General features: G+C 39.6%; 1 protein-coding gene across 5 annotated transcripts in view; it reads left to right on the top strand.

The window, feature by feature from the left end:
• Positions 1 to 19,890, top strand: part of LOC105452085 (thyrotroph embryonic factor) — a 72,989-nt gene extending 53,099 nt beyond the window's left edge. For 2 of the 5 annotated variants that reach the window (XM_011692930.1, XM_011692932.1), the window contains 5 exons: positions 12,969 to 13,114; positions 14,435 to 14,672; positions 15,207 to 15,355; positions 15,532 to 15,669; positions 16,066 to 19,890. In XM_011692930.1, coding sequence (XP_011691232.1) covers positions 12,969 to 13,114; positions 14,435 to 14,672; positions 15,207 to 15,355; positions 15,532 to 15,669; positions 16,066 to 16,152 — 758 coding nt within the window. In that variant the 3' untranslated portion in view covers positions 16,153 to 19,890. The remainder of the gene's footprint in view (positions 1 to 12,968; positions 13,115 to 14,434; positions 14,673 to 15,206; positions 15,356 to 15,531; positions 15,670 to 16,065) is intronic. The other 3 variants (XM_011692931.1, XM_011692934.1, XM_011692933.1) reach the window with 3 other exon arrangements.
• Positions 19,891 to 22,843: the final 2,953 nt, after the last annotated feature.

Below are 22,843 nucleotides of genomic sequence, written 5' to 3' on the forward strand. Positions count from 1 at the left end.
TCGCAAATTGTTTCCTTTAACGTTTGTGCCCCGTTCTCTCTCTCTCTCTCTCTTTCTCTCTCTTTCTCTCATCGCGGACTTTCTCCCCGGATCGATTCGTATAACTTAATTGGTTCGGCGAGCGTGGCCGCGCGCGCGTTGCGCGCTGCTGCTGCATGGCTGCATCGTTAACGCGGAACCGATGTTCCCTCTAATTTCATCGTACGTGTGCGCGGAAGCGCGATTTTTCGCAGACAGTTTTTTTTATAAATCAAGGCGCCGAAGGAGGCGTTTTTTAAAGATTACATTTACCTTTTTAATTATCTATTCGTTTAATAAGTCGCCTTTAATTAGATCTCAAGTGTCAGGCTTAACGTTTTTAAATTTCATGAGAGAAAATGTCGACGTGCACACACGCGTTTACGTGTACGGACGTCTTATTTTGCGCGACGGAATCTTATACTAATCTCATATTAACCGCCAGCATGCACCGAATGCACCGGGTATTTATCCTTGCGCGTGTGTAATTTATCAACGTACGCCACGTCGATCCTTCCTCGGATGAAAACATAATCGAAGATCCTATTTAGAGAGCGAAAATGCGGTCAAACGCATTGCCCCGGGTCAGTTTCCGCGTAACTTTCGCCCGTGATGTGCCCGTGCGCCTCTCGTTACCCAACAATTACCTAATCGTGTCGTACACACAATGTCGATTGAGCCGAGCAGACCGGTGGCGTAACGCGCCGATAATCGAGATGCGGCCCCTGTCTGCTTGCTCGATCTCGAGAAAAAGAGGCGAATCGTCCGCTACGCCGCTGCGCCGCGCCGCTCTACACGCGCGTGTTACACTGTCAAGGACATGCGTCTATCTTTTCAAACCAGTCACCAGGAAACGAAATAACGCGCTTGTATATCAAGGAGAGAAAATATATCACACATTTAATCGGCTATTCTTGAGATTGTGAGAAAATGAATATCACAATGCAAGAATCCCGCACACTTATATTCACAGAGCTTGGAAGTATACATCCACAATTAGCTCGACCATTATTACATATCGTGACGATATTAATTATACTCGTGTCTCCTTTGCCGTGATTAGCCTTCGTGGAGGATGCAAATTTATATCGACGACGATCATAAATATTCTTAGCGTGCAGAAATCAATTCACCATATATCCCTGTATATAATAATTACGTAGCCAATAATAATGATAGAAAGATGCGGAAGAAATTCATGTTATATTATTACTGATCCGTCGGGTTAAAGGGCGAAATAAGAAACGGCTTGATTTTATTTAAAAAAAAAAACAACTTTTAAAATCGTGTTTGATTGTGAAAACTACGTACTGACACAAAAACGTTGTCTTTCACTTTCATTCAAGTACCTGCTGGAAAGATATGCATGCCAGCGATGCTAGCGTCGATTATTATTCCATTGATGTTCTCGAGATACTCGATCTAAGACTAATCGAATATCAATGCTTTTTTTCTTAGCAAATGCAATCTGACAATTACAAATACATAACTAGACAAAAACTTTATCATTTACTTAATTAAAAATTAAAATTATTATTTATAATTAGAACTATTTTTAAAAACTTTCACTTGATATTAATCTTTTTCAAGTTTTTCGGTGAAATGATGTGGAGAGAGAGACGTTAGTTTGCAAATTATAAAAGCTGAAAAACGCGCGATGACGATGAACGTATTACATCGATTACGTGGAATGTAACGGTTATAAGAATTACCTAAAAGAATTACCACACACGAGCGTATTACGTGGACGGCCATGTTCCATGGCCAAGGACGAGCCGCGATTCCGCGTCCCTGAAGGACATGCGCGCCTTTCGAAACCAGTTACTGAACGCGAGATCGCGGAGAGTATAGCCGGATGCGGATTTATCTGGTGTGTATCGGTATCGGTTTTCTTAGATAGATGTCACTCGATGTTAGAAAAAGAAAGAGAGAGAGAGGATTAGTATTATATGTCATAAAAATTTTTTTTCATTCTTTTAATTTCCAGCTTTACTTAATTACTTATTACCTTATGACTAGTGTGACAGGTTGCGCGATGCATGTTTACTTGTTTCGAAGGAACATCCGAGAAATATGTGTAATTCCATCGAGGTGTATAAACGCATTGGCATGCTTCATGCGGAAGACATTCTGGCGAACATTTATTGCTCGTATAATGGATATCTGCGGGCGGCTGGCATATAGTTATAAATCGTCCGGATCCTTTTTAAATGCTAACGCCGAGCAACGGCGCGGCGGACACAGGCGGAAAACTTTCTATGGCGAAATTATCGAACCGGTAATCATCGTAAAATACACCCACGTACTTTCTAATCAAACTACTATTTAAAACACGTTCCGCGCGCGGAGGGGAAGCGAAAGGGCGAGCGATTAGAAAACGAAAAAAAAGATGTCGATCGATAAATGGTCGCGTAAACAAAGGACATGTGGCGATTGCATCGCCGTTACTTCAGCTGCAATATAAACAAAATTATTCCGCGTCGAGAAAATTCGCGAGATATATGTATTAACGGTGAGGCTCAGCTATTCGGCAACAGAAAAAAAAACGAAAATATAGAAAGAGACAACCGAGACACACAAAACACTCGAGACAGATAAATCAATTGGCAAAAATAACATAACGATAAGCATTCTGCTTATCGTTATGTTATTAAGCAGATGCTTAATGCTTCTTAAATATTGTTTTATCGCATTGTATCATTATAATTTTTTCTCGTCGAGCGAATTATTAATGCGTCTAATGGTACTGTATGCGCCGGACTATGAATAAACGTTTCAAATAATCGTGGTAGGCTGCAAACGTTGCAAGGATTTAAATTTTAAATCTGTATTTTTATAAACAATAGAAGTCCAAAAACAAGCATTCCGAGAAAAAAGTCATGCGATCGCGAGATACGATTCGGCTGGTAGATACTGACGTGCACAGACGTATATTCGTGTATAATCTAATAAAATTTAGACTGTGATCACACATAAAGACTCTGTAATTAATCGCCTTCGCCATCGCGTCCGCTTAGATTCTAAATAATCTATTCTAACCGAAATGAATATTGCGAAATCAAAGAGAAAATAATAAGAGATCAATTGATGGATTTTTTAAAAATTGTTTCGCGAAAGAAATTTCGTTGTAAGAAGACATTTTTTAAAATAAATCTTAGCATTAAATGGAACGAGTAACACGAATAACTAGGCATGAAATAATAAATGTAATTTTAATGCGTCAAAACCTGCTCAAAACTTTACTACAACGATTACGTGGAACGTAATTAGTTTTAATGGATATTATTTTTGGCAATAGCTAATATTTAACTTCCATTAACATTTTCTATTTGTTGCAAAATCTCTATGTTAATTCAATGCATTTACGTGTCGAGCACACGACTGCCTTCCGAACGATTGGGAAGCTGCAGGTTGTCGCGATAGCGACAGTAATGCAGACAGGAAGTATTGCCGTGAGCGTGAAGGAAAGGGTGAAAGCTACGACCGGGTGGGGAGAAAACGCAAACAGCCGGCTGTATTTCCGCGGTCTTAACCGATTCAAGGCGTTTCCTCCCGCATGACCGATCTTACTATTTATCCGACTGGTCGGTTGAACCGTCTTCGCTAATTCATTTAGTGCACCAACACCGACACCGATACTTACGTCATCGTCTGGCTTCAACGTCGCGCCGATACAATCGGAAACTCGATCATTTTCTTTAGGAAAGTTTCCCGTAATTGTTCGCATATATAACGATTTTCGTATAACTTTACTATTTTTTTTTTTACAATAATGAGATTAAGTGCAGAACACTATGACAGACAATAATCCAGAATTCGTAACTAGGAAAAGAGTGCATCCGCTCATAATTTGGTACAGCTCACCGTTTCCGGTGCAGGTCGTTACGAGCGTCTGCTCTCACGATGGATGACGTATTGTGATCTAGATCAGTGTGATATCATTCGCTGTTTCTCATACGCTGTTTCGCTTGACAGAGTCACACAGGTAAAACTAGAAAACCCGTTCCTATAGCTGAGCTACAAACACGAACGCTCGCAAGATCACGATCTTTATACGATTCTAACGAATAAGCTTGCGCATTTGCGCTTTCGAAACTTAACTCGCACGAATCAAGTATCTCGATTTCATTCGGATTATTTTAAAATCTGATATTTTCGTTAAAAGAAATTTATACTAATTCTGATGAAGAAATGTTTTTAGAATATTTACATATTTTAGATGAATCTAGTTAATTATGCATAAGTATCATCACGCTTTCTTTCACGTGTACGCATCAGGCAGATGGATTCGTCGCTCGCTGTCATCTATCGTAGAGTGGGTCACCGGGTAAAGAGGAAACAAGCGGGGAAAGACCACCGCTGCGTTCTGCGTCGTGCTTGAGGAAGCGGGAAGGCCTCTCCAACGAAAGCGAAAACCTCTTTCACTCTCTTTCGCGTTACGCGGATACTAGCGAGCCTAGTTTCACTCTTTATGAGGCGAGCTTGTCTCTCTCGAGGCATAACTAACCAGGTTAAGAGACGGCCAATTTTTACCCGAGTCAATTAGTGAATGATAATTAATTCAAGGAATGAATGTTTACCAAATATTTAATATTCATACATATCATCGAATTAGTTGAGATATTTTTTCCAGTTTTTAAAAATAATTTTGATGAGTGAGTGAATATTTCTTTAAATTAAATTTCAATAAAGGAATGATACATTTATAAAATTGCATACAATTATTCTCAACATTTTTTAAAAATTGATCAAAATATACTAAATTAAAAGACCACGTCCGAGATACGTTAGTGAAATGTTTTATCCCCGGCTAAGGATTTCACAAAGTCTGTATAGTAAATTAATTTTTTGCGTAGCGATGAATCATCGCGATCGTGACAATATCGATACAATGAACATCGACACGAAGCAAGTTTTACGACCGTGTATTACAGCGTTTTTCACTCAGCATCGCGAAGCTCTTAAGTTATGTTCTTATGCGCCTATATGCACACTTGCGTCGCGCTCGACGAGAGAATCCGCACACGAGAGACTCCACGCACGCGGTTTTAATCCGGATATGCATCAGACGATATGGTGTCCGCACATACGCGTGCAATCGCATCGGCTAAATGCACGCAAAGATGGTATTCACGGTATTCGTAAAACTTCTGTTTCAGCCATTTATTTACAACGTTAGCTCACGTGGACACTAGTGCCCCTCTAACTCTTCACGAGAAACGCGCTATTAATCGGAATTCTCTATTTATTAATTCCGCACGTAATACAAGTACGAGAAATTATCACAAGCTTCGCGTGTGAAACGATCTGATTTATTACGATCGACACGTGAATCCCAAATGAAGATCCACACACAGATTTCTATAGAATAGATCGCTCTAACATACTATAGTTTGTTACCAGTTACGTTGAAGCCAGACGCCATATTTATCCGGTAATGTCACATACAGTGTATTTAGGCAATAATATTGGTTAAAATTTTGATGTTTTAGAATCTAACCCATTATTGGGTAAAGATGGCTACTACCCCCTCTCCTGAGTTATTTAGCTTCACTTCATTTCTTGCGAGCTAGCGATCTATGATATATAGAAATCTGTGGATTCACATAATTGTGATAATTATATATTTTTAAATACACTGTAATTTTTTAAATATATTAATAAAATTAAGTATCTTATAGACGATGTGCATGGTATGCGCTGCATACCATGTATATGTAATAAAGACAATGAAAATATCTCGACTGATCGAAGGAATTAAAATTCCGGAGAGGCTTGTTGATCCCGAAATTCAAGATCTAAGGACCTCGCGTGCATCTTGCTCATTATGCGAACTTTATTCATACGAGCGATAGGAAACCATTTCTAAGAGGTCTAGCCGCACTCGGAGGAGCGGCCAAGGACGACTTCGTGGCTCACTGCGTGTTACTTCGTTACATGCAATCATAAACAGACAATAATACTACTCGCTGCACATCCACATCGTCCGCGATTCTTATTTCCTTCTTCGCGTTCGGTTATATTCAACAAACTGAATCGTAGGAGCGCGTATAAAGATCTCGAGGTGTTGACGGTGAGTAATCGAGAGAAAGAGAAAGCACAGCGATATAAAATACTCATTACAGAGTTTTCATCAGCAGAACTCAAAGTAATCTAATTCGTAAAAATTAACGTCCACAGATAAGAAAATTTATGCGCATTCCAGCGACGTGAGTGCACACTACACAAATTTATTATATATGCATACAGAAGAATATTTTCCTGAGAAAAGTATTTTGAGGAGTATCGCAATTACATGCCCATAACTACCTTAGGTTTTCACTATACTTTACGTTATCTCGCCCACGAGTCGCAGAGAAGTCGGGAGAGATACCTGTCGATGAAAATGTCATTAGCTTAGAAGTTATTCGCTGGTTAATTCGATAATTTCGCGCGTATCGCTTTCACTCTGTCAATAACTTATGTCCTTGCGGCGCACCTGTTCACACCTCGTATAGCCGGCGAGACAATTCGACAATTTCACGTCCACCGGGAATTCGATCGGGCATTAATCAATCCACATTTAGCACAGATCGATAAAAAAATTCGCGACGCCAATGATTATCTTATCGCTCCAGCCTTGTTAATGAAATGCACCCTTCTCTCACGGCGCTAAAGGCGGCACGCGGCGTGCGAGATCTGACACATTATTGATCACCGTAATCGGTTTAGTTGTTTGGCCGCCGCGTAACACGTATACATTCGCGCAGCCACATGCACACGTACACGTACGCGTGACCTTTAAAGCTTTCACACGAAACGTGAATTCAAAGGATTCCTTAATACCCCTAATGGTTTCGCGTCTGTATAATCGTCTCTGTTGCACTTTACGCGACGTCGAATGTGCGAGTGATTCCGCGGACATTCGATCATTTCTGATTATTTATTATTTCATTCTCTTCTATTCCCGAGTTAGATTTGATTCAATTTAGTTAGATTAGATTGAGGAATTAGTCAGTTCGGAGATCGCGGAGATTTCGCCGATGCAACGGCTCGATTTTGGTGAAAATTGAAACAAAAAAAAAACTATGAGTCACTACAGACTACTACGGTCTAAGACGCCTAAAAAGTAGCGATAGGAATAATGAGGTCGTATCGGGGCTAAAGATAACGCCATATGTATGCACACCACGCGCACACACACACACGTCGAAAATCTAAGAAAACATATGAGACTCCCGCGCTATAATTCTTGCTTGCATTTTCACGAGGCGCTTCTCGAAGCAGCGGTCTTACAATTAGAGATAAGACCGATAAACATACCGCGCCATTGTGCAAAGCCGACGGTATTAAAGGCGGGAGGTTAACTTTCTAGGAAATGTGTTTCGGCCCCGCGCCTGGACGATGGCACGTTTTTACACGGGTACGAGGAACGAGGAAATGCCTTTTCTTAATGCCATTATATGGGAAACCCATGTGTGTGGGAAACGTCGTCCGCGCGCGGTGTAATACAACAATATGGTCATAGCTATAGGCTATGCATAGCGCGCATTTTCGGGATAACAATATTAATTACATTACGATACAATTATTCGTATTATCCTGTTGCGAAGGTGTTGTCACACCTTCTCGCCGCGCGTAATTCCTTTCTCATTCCGCGTGCAGTCATCGCGAGCGCCATGGGCGCGCGCGCCTATAATTAAAGAAGATTCGAAGCTAATTAGAGCGTGCTCGAAAAGAGAAAGTGTTTTGGGAAAATAGAAGCGATTGCCGTGCGCTTCCGGCACTCCGAGGGAACTTATTACGTACTGATGCGAGTTTGATGTCGCGGATTAATGTCTCGCGGGGGGGGGGGAGGGAGTTACCCTAAATTTAATAAAGCTCGGATTATACGCTGTGATTCTCTTCGGTGATGCATGAAAGGTGAAAGAAGAGCTAGAGGCGGAAGAGCCGGAGACGCGTGAGTTATGCAATAACGAGGTACCGCGAGAACTTGAGTTTTCATCCGTGCAATTTTCATCGCGCGATCGTAACGCCGCGCCACGTACCGGGTGTACCCTGCAATTGCGAGAGAGGAGAGACCTTCTCGCGTCTCTAATAGAATCTAAGTTAATGCCGGTTACGGGCCGTACGTCAGAGAAGGGACGATGGTGGCTTACCGCACGCACAAATCATCTGAGTACTGACAACGGCACGAGATTTACAGATCGTAAGTCAAGTTATTCTTCCCGTCTATCCTGCGTTCCGCGTTGTGTTAGCCTCTTGATTTTCCCTTCCAGGTATAGCCAACCGCAAGAAAGTGCTGTTTCAGTGCTTGACATTATGCTCGTTTGTACGTCCATGTTATTTGACGTCGTGATTACTTCACGTTGCTCCGATTGAATTTATAATCTCACCGAGTTGTTTCCCTTCGCGGAACCGTCGAAGTAATTAAATTATCGAACAGGATATAATTTATTACGTTGAAACTTGCATCAATCCTTTTACGATTTACTCTTTTGTATATAGGTATAGTGATTTTGTCGAAGTCCAAAATTACCGACGAAGTAATCAAATTATCGAACAGCATGTAATTTATTACGTTGAGACTTGCGTTAGTCCTTTTACGATTTACTCTTCTGTAGATAGTGATTTTGAAGTCCAAAATTAATATCTTCTACTATTCCTATTATGCAGAAAAAATTTATATATTAAAAAAAATTAACAATAATGTTTCTAAAATTATTTCGAGGTCCCTCGATAGATGCTTATCTAAATCTAAGTTTGATTAGCTTCACCGGAATACATTGTACAGCTTTACAGTGTTATAAACGAATATTATGGTGATCTCGTCGATCTCAATCACGGAAATAGATCGCAACGATGGAGTCGCGGTAGCAGTGTAGCGACGGCTAAACAATCGCATTTGTTTGGAGAAGGTTTCCTGCGGCCTTGGTCGACGGTTATTTCGGACGGGCGGCCTATCCCACGAGCTATTGTGTATCGTAGATTCGATTGATCGAGGAAGGTTTATCGACGGGCACCACCGTGCGTTCATTGTGACGGAGAAAAAAAAATTGCACTTGCAGAATGAGCGACATTTCCAGCTTCGTATATACAACTGCTAGGTTTTGACTGACAGTTTACAATTCCGTCTAAAGCGACAGATCAAAGCGAATCCACGACGGCGAGCGTGGCTCGATTTTCTTGAAGCGTTCGAGCACACGGAGCTACTGTTTACGGGGCAGGTGAAATGAATTGGCCGCGCCGGAGACGTGCGTTTAGATGCCGGTTACAGTTATTATCGAGAGTTTCGAGAAGAATGGCGGGAGAGTTATGCCAAAAACGCATTCATCGGGCACCCTCGCGTGTTCACCTGCCCGCCTAGACGTTCGCGTGTCGTCGATTACGTAAATGACTAGCGGTATTGGAGCGGTGACTTTGGGGGGGAAAAAAGAATAAAGGCGGAAACCATTTCGATCGAATATATCCTCGGAACGTTTCCAAAGGTATTTTGTCAATTTTCTAGCATGAGAAATTGCTAAAAAAATAAAAAATAAAAAATAAAAAAAAATAGAAAACAAAACTTTGAAAAAATTGAGGAATGATGAAATTGAGATTTTCACTCGCGAATAATAACGTAACGCAGCAGACTCGCGCTCGCGAAGATCGATAAATCCGCGTCGACGGGTATGAATGTGCGGTACACCGTGGCGATGATGTGTGCGGTTTTGTCACTTAAGTGTAATCTTAAGAGCACGCTGCCAAGGCGACTATCTAAAATAACGAAGCGCTGCAACGCAGGTTCTGCGTTCGTCGTGCAGCCGGTTTATTGTCTTCGGCGTTTAAGTAGCGTTTAAGTCTCAACGATTTATTAACCGATCTATCATTTTCGCGAATTGCCAGTAGACCCGCCGCGAGAAATGCGGTAGAGTTCTTTTTCAATGTCAAATCTTCGAGTGATTGCCGCACTCTTTGAAGAATCGTGCATCTCATTACGGGACCGTGCAATCATTTTATTTCGATACGCATGACATATATTAAAATAGCGTAAATATAGACATTTCGTGACTGTTAAATGTAGTAAAAATATTTTGCAGTTACTTCTCGGCATAAATAATAGTTCAGCCATAGTTCCGTTAAAAAGTGGAACACGTATCTGCGATACGAGCGTTCCGTCCACTGTAATTAACTCCGTTATCTTCACAACTTTTATCTATCGGTGCAATTAACAAAATGTACCTGAAAAAGAACTAGTCTGTATTGCACATTTTCCCCAACGTTAGTAATGTCAACAAAACTTTTACAAGCCACTTACGAATTTTGGGTCAATAATTAAAATTTAATGATAAATAATAATTAAACATTATTTACATTTATAATAATCAGCCAATGATTTCCCACATCTATTATATTTGCTCCGTATCTATTGTTATATATATAGACTTAATAAATAATCAAATGAGCCTCTTGTTGAATAGATATTAACTAACAATTATTAATTGTTTAAATGCAGACCGCATTTGACCGGAAAAATCGGATAAGAATTAAATAAATTTGTAAAAAGTATGAATTCTAGTAATCTATTTGCGTCGACTCCAGCATCGAAATCACGTGTTTCCGGTATCGCGTGCATAGTAGTGGCTATCTCCAAAGGCCGGCCGGCTATTGTAAATAAACGGGGGACAAACGAGGACGCGGCGAGTGCAAGAGAGATAGAGACGCGAGGGGGGGTACGGAAATGCAGCTCTCGGTGAATGAATGGATAAAATCAGGAAGATCCCCCGTGTTCCCCCGGCCCGATTACCCGAACGAGAGACACGGCTGTGCTCCCCCTCGGCCCGTTTCTCTCCCGGTGGTACCCGATGGTAATGCCGCCTCGCAACACGAGATTAGTTCCGCAGAGTTAGCCGGCCGGCCGGCGAGCAGCCTTGAACCAAATTACGGTCTGCCGTTGTTTAGTTGTTTAGCCATCGTACGCTGCAGAGAAATCCCCGGCCGGGGAGCGCCTAAGGCGACGCCATAGGCGCGGTTCGATCTCGCGATCTCACTTTCCGCTCCTTTAATCGCCGCTACTTGGACGCCGATTATTTTTAGCCGACCGGTAATCGGCCGAATACCTCTCCTGCATTCATTTTATTGTATTATACACAAACGCATGTTATTAAAATTTTTCAGCCGCGATAGCCGTGATGTATTCACGCGCGCGCGCGCGCGCGCGCCTTGTCGCTGTTAAAAAGGCCTTGTTAGCGATATGCTTTTCGAGAGAGAGAAAGAGAGAGTCCAATCGCACATATCCTATCCCGCGATTTTGCGTAAATGTATATTCAACACACTTGTCGAGACAGGACGCGGTATTGTGAGTGTAGCCTTGAATTTACAGGCACGACTGCAACAATAGTTGAATAGAGCGCGCGTTGGCACATCAGAAACCGCAAAACCTCGACAAACCGTTCGCGCGAGAGCGGACTGCCAAGCCGATATTCTGTAAACCGAAGTGAAAAAAAAAGTGGAGAAGCGACGGCATTAGCATACTGTCGAATAGAGTTACGTTGCCCTTGGTATAATACTTTACGCGATATAAGGCTCGAACAAGAAATTCTGACAAACATATTCTTAAGACGAATTATCCGAGAATATTGCGATCTAAATTTCACTGCTTTACATATACATCACTCACCTTTGCGATTGTTTAGTATATATATTACGGGACGTAGCTGTCGATTATTATGATCCTCCTACGTCATCAATATCGTTACTGTCACAATCATAACCATTATAGTCACCATCATCATCATTTTAAATGTAATAATTGTTATTATTATCATTACCGTCGTCATCATCATCATCATTATAATTATCATAATCCTTTTTTTTTTATTACCATCCGATATCTTAGTAACTAACATCGTAGCATGACAAGGCACGTTCTCATAGCCTTGACAGTCGACCCGACACTCCCCACAGACTCGACGACTATCGGAGTAGAAACACGAACCTAAATAACCGAACGATTTTGTCAAATCTTAATAATACAGACAATCAGAACTATATTAGAAGTATGGCAGGGAGTGCTGCACGTGTATAATTCACGCGGTTAATCTAGTTTAACCAAAAAATTTATTCATACTTCTACATGACAAATTTCGTGGCTGCATATTGATGCAATTCACGATTATTAATAACTGATGAGCGTCGACTGTAATACGTTAAAAGAATAATATCGTATGAAATATAGAGAGGAAGACGAAGAAAGGCGGGATAGAAAAGACGATGCTCTTGGCTAGTCTACTATTTTTGGATGAGCATCTTCAAGGCTACCGACTATCTCATGTTCTTTTTCTCCGTTTTCTACGCGTGAGAATTTCAATTACGAACAATGCAATGAAGAATTTAGCCTCGTTATATAGTTGAATAATGCATAACATTATACAAAAATAACATATAAAAACCTTGTAAAAATTCTCGTTAAGTTTCAGGTTCTTTTATACGTTTATATGTGTAATATTTCTCATATTTCTTGCGTTAATAATATGTTAGCATAACTTCATAAGGTCTAAGAGAATTGTACGAAAAAATACTAAAGACATATAGAAAACCGGAAGATGTGTACAATTGCAGATTGTCACACATTGTACGATGAGTGCTGCGGTAAAAAAAAAACCGCGTTCTGCGTACCGGAAGTTTTGGGAAAGAAGAATGCATTGTACAAAAGCGAATGTATAGATTGCTTGTCAATAGCATTCTCAGTATCTCCACGTGTCCGATTACCGTCAAAAAAGATTGTCTCCAATGGTCGTAAATTCCGCGCGATCTAAATACATGAATAATACAAAAAAAAAAAGAAATGGTTCCTCACAATGGAACAACAGCTGATCTTGTACATAATATTGTCATTATTATCGATAAAAATAATTTATCGGTCTAATTGTAAGAATTGTAATTAAAAATTACGAATATTGTTATATAATCAAACAAAATTGAATTTGCAGGGAAACAAGGTAAAGATGGGCCAGAGGAGAAGAAGGATGCCGACGGCGAACTTTGGGGCAACGTGGAAGCGCAGGCCGCTTTTCTGGGGCCCAATCTCTGGGACAAAACTCTGCCTTACGATGCCGACCTGAAGGTATTAAACCATGTATGTATAAAGGCGCGATACGGTAAGCCTATAATTTGGCTGAATTTAATCCCAAAATTCCATAAAACAAAATCGGGAAACTGAAAACTAATCATGTGTCGTCCGTTTTGTCTTTCGAATTGTAATACTATTTTATTTATTCGTTGACGCAATCTATGTCCTCTTTGTGTGATTTTCTATTACTTACCGTGATAACGGGGCACGTTATTGTCTCTTTTTTAATGCCATTTGTATCTTTCTTTGGAATAGCATTGATTTTGGAAATTGCGCTCCGCAAAACTCATATATATTGTACATCCCGGAAATTGCTGTATACGCACGCCACGTTATTGAATGAAAAAAAATCAATGTAGCGGACCATTGTAACACTTGCTCCGTTATAATTCGCCTTCCTGGGTCGAGAAACCGGGAAGCCGAATATTAAGCCGCTGTGCAATCGCGACGATAGCGGTCGCTTTCTCCGTTATGCCTCGGCGGAATCGAGGAAGTTTCGGCTATTCTTTTCTATCTCCATTATTATTTTTAACCAAACTATCTGAACGGCTTATCAAAAAAAGTATATCCTTTTAGATAACTCTCTATAGAATAGCGAAACTTGTCTATCTTCTGAAGGAAGCAATACTCAATTGCGTGTAATATTACGTGAACAATTCATCGTCTTAATTTATATACGATTGCTACATATATGGGCATATATGTATGATAATTAATAATTAAAATCTTTCTGTGCGGTTTACAAATACATTGTATAAATAAATGTAATTTTTGGAAAAGCATATAAAATTCTTCGCAAACCTTTCGCCAACTTTCACCGCTTGCGTTTCCTTCCATCGCGATACGCCGCTTGAATCTCGATAAAGAAACGGGGCAAAATTATAAAGTGCAAAATGAAATAGAAATACATTTTTCTGCGAAAGCATATTTCTTCGTTCAACATTCAAAAGTTCCGCTTGGAAGTGATTTTATGTGCAGCCTTTTCAAAATTAACAGTATATGGAGTGTGGACTTCACAGTTGTGAAACATATTCATATTATTAATATTACGGATCTTTAGAGAATTTGTACACGTCGACAAAATATTAACCGATTGTATGCTTTAGTGTTGATTCCTCAATTCTAAATTAACGTAAAATACATCTTTGGACTCGTTATTAATTGTATCGATATAAAGTCGTATATAATTATTTATATATTATTATTATTTGTGGTTCCGTTAAAAATGCGGATTCTAGACGTCCGCCTATAATTATAAGATAGACCTTGCTTGACAAAGCTCCGGGAAGTCATCTCGGAATTGACACCTCAGACCTCTGTTGACAGTACGTCGATCTTGATGAGTTTCTTTCCGAAAATGGCATCCCCGTCGACGGTGTGGCCGGCGGTGGACAAGGCGCCATGCAAGGTAGCCAGCTTCATAAAATCAACAACACCGAGGCCGCCGGACACCAGGGACCAGCGGGTCTACACTTGGAACCAGTTACCAAGCGCGAGAGATCACCGTCGCCGAGCGAATGCTGCTCGCCGGACACCCTGAACCCACCCTCTCCCGCGGATTCTAGTAAGTAAAATACATAGCCCTCTCGCTCTCTCACTTTTATTCCTCGTCGTAGCTGTCGTTTGCGATATCGAGATCCTGAGAAGTGTATTTCACGCGATTTCATATATAAAAGGATAACAATTTCAGACCTCTAATGTCGTCCATAAGTATCGGTATCGAATATTTTTTTTTTTTTTTAGAAAACGGGGAATGCTCAATATATAACATATTACGTACAAGTATGAAATATTTGGTAAATTAAGAAAGATAAAGTACAAGAGCACGTAGAGTAAGAGAGAAATGCAGTAGAAAGTCATAAATGGAAAGTTTTATTGAAAGTAAGCGAGGTAAAAACGGAGCGACGAAAGAAAGGTATGAAGAAGCGGCGCTCTGACGTAAATAATAGTCGCCGTATTTTTTACAGCGAGAAAGAGAAAAGAAAATATATGTACGCTATCTCAGAATCCGTATCGCGGTGACGTCGAGCTTGTCGAGCACATCACAGTAAACTAGACTAACGTCGACATTGTCGATTGTTCCCCTTCCGCGCAACAGATTCCGAGGACTCGACACGAATACAATATGGCTTGTCTCTTGTAGCGCTCTCGATGGCCTCATCGGGGCGAGACTTCGATCCACGTACCCGGGCCTTCTCTGACGAGGAGCTCAAACCCCAACCTATGATCAAGAAATCGCGGAAGCAGGTAAGCCTATGTAATTGTATTGCCGTTAGCGTCGCTGGCTTTCGCGCAAATTTACCGGCTATCGAAATAAATTGAATTCTCATCGAACCATACGCGTTTTTCACTATACGTAAGTGAATACGAGCTGTTCTAATGTTCTTATGCTCTTTCTCTCTCTCTTCCGTTTGCGGCCGCAGTTCGTTCCGGATGACTTGAAGGATGACAAATACTGGGCGCGTCGTAGGAAGAACAACATGGCAGCGAAACGATCGCGAGACGCGCGTCGCATGAAGGAGAACCAGATAGCACTCAGGGCCGGCTTCCTCGAGAAAGAGGTAAGTTTTCTCACGGCTGGAAATTTGAAACCGCACCACAGATCTGCCAATACAGGTGTTTCGTAAAGTTATCGGAAAATATTTAAAGATATAAGGCTGACGACTCGGAAAAGATTAAACAAAATCGAGCTTCTTCAGACTTCTCGTCGAAAATGTCGAAATAAAAAAATATAGCGAAAGTAAAATGATCTCTACTGGCTACATCGTGGACTGCTTATATCAATTCTTTTATCGAGGTTGATGCAGTTATTTCAAAAATTTGTCGTTTTAATAATTAAAATAATTGAAATACAAAATTGATATTTGCTAAAGTTGTCGATTTTTAATTACAATAAATGTCTTCGTTTTATTTAAAAGAGAAGATACCGAATTTTCACGTTCTCGCTTCATTTGCAGAACATGGGTCTGCGGCAGGAGCTGGACCGGTTAAAAAACGAGAACATGTTGCTACGCGACAAATTGAGCAAGTACACGGACGTTTAACACCCCCGTCGTCGGCACCATGCACCAGCTCGAGCGACACGCAAAGAGAGAGAGAGACGCGGACACGAGGGTGCAATCGCGCACCCAGCAGCAACAACAACAACAACTCCCTCGCTTACAGTCGCAGCACATAGCAGCCTTCGCCTCCGCGATGGGAAGCGAAGGGGATGCGGAGAGAGCATGTTGACGAAATACCACCAACTCCCGTACCGACTGCCGCCGCCCTAAAAAAAAAAGAAGCCGACACACAACCAACTTTCTCAGAAAATCTCCAGAAGATCCTATTCTCTATCATTCTCTCTTTCTCTCTTTCCCTTACTCTCGAATAAAATTCTTATTGAGTCCTCGCTCCTTGTCCTGCTCTAGAAAACTCCACTTGTAAATAGTTATATGTATAGTTAGATTATATACACAACATACACACGCGCGTGCGCGTTACACATATGAATATACATATATACATAAAAACATATATATATATGTGTGTGTGTATATGTATATATAAAATATACACAATATACATGAGTATGCGTTTGAGGAAGGAGATGCGTTCGTTACACGTAAAATAAATCTGCGCATGCAGCGCACGACGAGACACGTCGATTTTCGCCAGCATTCGAGTCATCTCAGATTTACCCAGCGAGCCATACATTTACGACGGGATTGAATTATCACGAGGGATAAGCTTACGTATGTAGAAGAGAGACATAAGATTCTTGAAATCGTACTTTTACGGCGAAGGAAAGACGAATCTCGTCGGCGCTGAGCACTGCCACACACGTAAAGAGCTATTATCGTTAGGTCGACATGGAGCGGAGGCGAGAATGATAGTTAGGAGAACACGACGCTTTTCTGCGCACGGGTTCAATTATCCTGGTTCTCCGAGAATGCGTTAATTACTGTAGCGTATCCCACGTGGTGATGGTACACAAGTGATTCTAGTTGTTTTAATCGTAAGATAGATGATACGTGTTTTCGTTTTCATCGTTTCTTTTCTCTCTCTTTCTATCTTTCTCTTCTATATCTATCTATCTATCTCTATATCTACCTATCTCTCTATCTCAATTTTAGCGTGTATAGCGAAATTAATCCGGCCACGCGAGGAGTGCACTTGTGGAGTGCGCGGAAGGCGTCGCGACGCGACTCTATCCCTTTTCTTCTTTCGTAAATATTCGCCCGCGCTGGCGGCGCTCGGGGCACGAACGACGGACGGGCCCATCCCGAGATATCACATTTGTTGCGTAGCGAACAAACCCTTTTGTACAGGACACCCTCTTGTTAAAATCTATTTTAAGACGCATTCGTGTCATTCTGACGAGCGAACGGTTACGAGCGCTGCGTCGCTCTTTGACGGGGGGGTTTTTATCAACAAAAAAAAAAACAAAAAACAAAAAAACAGCGGAACTTGAGACAAAACAAAAGACGTTACCGTGTCCGACGATCGGATCGCGTGGCCTCCCAGTACAGATAGGTGCGCGTGCATCGTCGGGGGGTTAATCGTAGGCGTCGGCGTAAGAGTAAAAAAAATATTGTTACATGTACACGACACGAAGATACGACCATCGTGCTTAAATGTAAAGCTAGCTGCACAGGCTCGCGTGCACTGGCCTCATCTCCCCCTCCCCCTTTACCTTCTTTTTAAGTTTTTAGATGTTTATTTTTCCATCACCGTGAGAATCGGTGACGGCGATCGAGAGAGCGAAAGTGGAACCGATGAGAGGAGATATGCGCTTTTTATGAAATAGCTATAAAATTTATAGCTGTAGAGAGAGAGAATCTATATTGTACAGATCAACGCGAGATTGAAACGACACCTAAACGTAGAGCGATTCACGCTCGTTGCAAAAATTTAGTGACAATAATAGTGACCGATGTACCGTGCGTTTTTTCAACAGCGTGGGCGAGTAACCAAAATGACGAGCGAGACTTGTAATCGCCACACGATTTTTAAAAAGTGATTGTACAGACGCCAGGGCGAAGCAACTCTTTTACTTTCGTTCGAGATTCGCGTACCGACGATACGTAATTAGTCTGGTTTTTTTTTTTTCAACACGAGAGAGGCACTCGATGCGCAAACGCGAAACACCGACGCGTTCTATACACACGACGTCGTTTTATCGGCCGAGAGGATAAGAGAATCGAGGTAACTTTCAATTCAACCTCGCGTTTTGATCGACGGCAAATCCGGCTTTAAAACGCGGGACAATTTCGTCGAAAACATACCGTTTTATCCTCGCGATATCCTTCGAACCTTTCGAGCGTGTTGTACATCCACTTACTGCGTTAATTATTTTCCATACGCGTTTCTTATATACGAATAAAATTGAATACGTAATTATAATTTCGTCGAATTCGTAGAACCTTTTTTTTTTTTTGCGAACACAGGCCACTGTATGTTGATGCGCGAGTACAATGATCCGAATGTTCGCGGTGTCTCATACTTGTTTAAGTGATTTGCCGAAAGTCGCGCACGAAATCGTCCGATTACAGTCCTTCACGATTGCCTTGCACATTCTAACGGAAAAATACTGCGTTATAACAACGGAGAATTCCGCGTGATGAATTATTAAATCGATTTCTTGCGTCGGCAGATTTAGCGAACGTCTTCGCCCAATTGTATCGCCCAATATGCAACCTTGGCCATAAGTATGAAGCACAAATTGACGTAAACGTTCTATATCCAAGAAAAAAATAAATTACAAAATAGTTTTATTGACAAATAATATTTATTTTTATAACAATGTTAATATTTCGTTAGTCATCCTTTGGCTTTTCTTACTTTAGCTTTTAAAAAGAAAAAAATGCGACAAATTGGGGATACTTATGATCAAGACTGTTGTAATTTTAGTAGCGGCACAAAATTTTATTTTTCGAAAATAAATCATATCGTATGTTATCTGAAAACAGCTACTGCATGGCTTGTTATCTCGACGCAACTGAATTGAACGGAAAAAGGTAGCGTGGTACTGCGAAAAAAGCGTAATAGCGGGAAAAACAGAATTTCGCGTTTGATTGTATACGAAGTTTCTCACGTCATGTTTTTTAAGAGTATAATGTAGACTGCAAGGAAGTTTTTCAGTTTATCTGCAAATATCTATTTGAAGTTTTAACACGAGCCAATAGCCAGCTCGCGTATGCGTGTTGCTTGTCACGCACACTCGCCGTCATTAAAGGCAACGCAAAATTTTATAGATTTTAGATAAGGAAAATGATTTTTTTTTTTAATTTTTACAATTTATTCGTGAATTTGACACGAATTCTAAATACCAAAAATGACTTCGAATCATAGAGAATGTTTTTGCCAAAATTTCCATCGCTCGTATTAGCGATAGAAATACTTGAATTGATCTCTTTCTCGATTTTTTTTTTTTCAACGTTGTTAATGATGTTGAGTGTGCGGTATGACGTGGATCTCGGCACAAGTTATTGGCCTATAAGAAGCGCGTTAGCATGATTGACACACACATCGCAATTCGATAAAATAAAAATAGTAATAAATAAAATAGTAGAGAGTTATATAGCAGCGCGAGAGACAGACGCGGCCGCCGGCTTTGCTCCAAATAGAACGGTAAGAAAATGAGATAGAGGACACCGCCGCGTCTTCGTTAAATAATCGTCCGATCCACTTAAATAAAACATGAGAAACATGAGAAAAATTAGATATGACCACCAACACGAGAAAACCTCTATTGTATCACATTTCGAGAAATATATGTATTTGTTATTGTTTTAATTGAATCCTACGGTTGTACCATACCCTATTTTTTTCCACGCACATCTCCCACTTTTCTTGAATATATCTATATACTATAATTAAGAATTGTACATATATACTCTTATATATTAGCTCTTACTTTATGTTTATTGATTTTACTTATTTATTAGATTCAAGAATTCCGAATTTATTAAAGCACATTAAATATAATCTTTGTAAATATTATAATTTACAAAAGTTACTTTTGTAATTTATTCTATAAATTATATTTATGTATGAATTTCGTTTAATAATCGATTATTTTTGCCATACCTATTGCTTCATTTGAATTATATAATATAATCATCGTTTTTTAAATATTTGTATACCAACACAATGTTAATACAAAATTGTCTTTAAGAATATTAAATCTTAAACATTAGATGTTTAAATATTAATCATACTTGATAATATAATTAATTGAGAGATATTTATGTAGACATGTAGGGGAGTTCTCCTAACGACGGACGGCACCTAATACTGGACATTAGCTATATCTGTAATAGTTGAATCGCTACTGAGCCATTTTTCCGCGTAAACCGTAGAGGGGATTCCCCTCGGAAAAACGGTTCAGTAGCGATTCAACTATTACAGATATAGCTAATGTCCGGTATTAGGTGCCGTCCGTTGTTAGAGGAATTTTCCCTATATTTAAAAAATTCGGTATAATTTATTAAATATTGTATAAATTGTTTGTATATTTTATGTTACAAAAGTATTTTATTTATAGCCAATGTACGCATCCTATGTGGCATCGTTTGGCCTACAAAACGAATGCACTGAATAATAACAATAACATTACGAAGTGTTGAATTATGAATCAACAGACAGACTCATAAACAAAAAGAAACTTCAGTCAGTTACTTTTTGCGATGTTCAAAGTTTTGCAGTATGTCACGTCTAATGATGTTCAGCCAGAAATGATATGAGATTCAAAATAAAAATTAAACTTTTTGTACAATAAGTTTTTATATCAACTTAGGTTTTTCTCGATATACATTTAATTTTCAAATAAAGATTTTATTATATTGCCAGTGTGCTATTAGTATTATTTTTACAATTAGTAGTAGGAAACGTTTAGAGTTATTTGAACATCAAATATTTTAATATAAAAGATTCTTCTATTCCGCAACAAAAAAAAATTTATTAGATCTCATGTCATTTTATTTAATTTAAAACAATATAAAACAAAATTATTAATAAATATAGATGGATAGGCTAGCCAAGATTAGACTAAATCAGATATATTACACAATAAAATATATACATGTATATATATACATATTTAAAAACATTAAATATTAAAGCCAATTTGATTTAGACTGTTCTAAGATAGTGGGATATAAGACATTATATTTATAATACGTGATTAATTATCTATCGTCGCTCACCCATGGTCATCGCCTGATGGTTGCCAAAGTTCTGTTTCCTACTCTTTATTAGGCTGCTTGGTTGCACAACACTCGTGAAAACGCGGTTAATTGTAATCGCGCACTAATTACTATTATAGCATTCGACACTTGACACTTTGAATGGCATTTCCGATGTTAATCGCACGCGAATGACTCGGATATCTCGAGATAGCCGAACCCCGTATTTACGTGTATAAACTCGCTCGTGTAAGAGGAAGTTTACTTTGACACTATCTGATACGATATAATTTAATAAACTCAAGCAAGTGGTCAATTAAAACCACAATAAACTATCCGAAAATATAAAATCGAAATTCAATATTGCATGCGAGATACATTATAGATGCGTAAATCCTGCGAAATATATTATTAATAAATATTGCGACTTCGCTTCCCGCTTGTTTAATCACTCGATCGTTATAGTCCACGTAATTAATCCGAAAATAATAGATAAATTATGTTAAATCGGAAGGTAAAAATTTTGAAGAGCGACGCTAAAAATATTCGAATCCACGCATTAATTAAATAAATAATTAACTAACAAAATAATTATCATCCGACATCGTAAAATAACATCGTAACAGCTATTCATACGTTCCATCCCCTATTGTTACTTTTGATAAGTAAACCACGCGATACGTATTTGCTTATTTAAATAGATAATCGTAATATGGATAGACGCGATGCAAACGGTTAATTGTTAATAGAAATCAATAGTGTGAGACAATAATCGTTGAATATTTATACGAAGTTGTTGCATTTTGGGACGCAACACAGTGGCGACGAGTGACGGGCAGCCGGGAACGTTATGTGCCGTGTCGCCCATGCCTGCCCGTTCGAGCATCGTAGCACGAATGATAGCGCGGCGACCCGCGACCGGCGCGACCTTGCGTAGGCGCGCGCTCTAAGTACGTTACAAAAAATAATTAAGTACTGAAGTCGCGTGATGGGCAGCTCGTCGTTTTGAAATATAACGTTTTATGAGATACAACACTGAGTATTCTTTTCTTATACGTTCTTCATTACACACAATTCCGACAAATGCACTGCTACTTCGCCGTTTACCTCGCGACGTTACTAGTACCGCTTGGAATAACGAAAATTAAATGTATTCGTCTCAGATAATAATATCTGGAAGGAAGACACCGAAACGTCGTTAAATGAACGGGATTATTAACGATCTTAAGCGATGTTAAACGAATCCAAAATAAAGCGCAGTGTGTGTTGTAACAGCCTACATTTATCGAAATTAATTTAAAATTCGAAGAACAAGCATTTCTATAGCATTTCAGGAAAAAGAATTAAGAAAATAATATAATGATAAAATAGATGTATAGCTGTTTTTTCCCGATTATTTTCGCCATGTCTATGATTCAAAGTATATTGATACATCACTATTTTAGAGATGGTCCAGGAGATGATAGAAGTAATATTTTTGTAATGAATTTATTTCGATGGAAATTAATTATGATCAAAAATTCTAAATCAATTATCGAATCGAGAAAGTGTAAACTGCTAAAAAATA

Source organism: Wasmannia auropunctata, unplaced genomic scaffold (genome assembly GCF_000956235.1).
Source record: "Wasmannia auropunctata unplaced genomic scaffold, wasmannia.A_1.0 LD336038.1, whole genome shotgun sequence".
In the NCBI taxonomy this organism is placed as follows: Eukaryota; Metazoa; Arthropoda; class Insecta; order Hymenoptera; family Formicidae; genus Wasmannia; species Wasmannia auropunctata.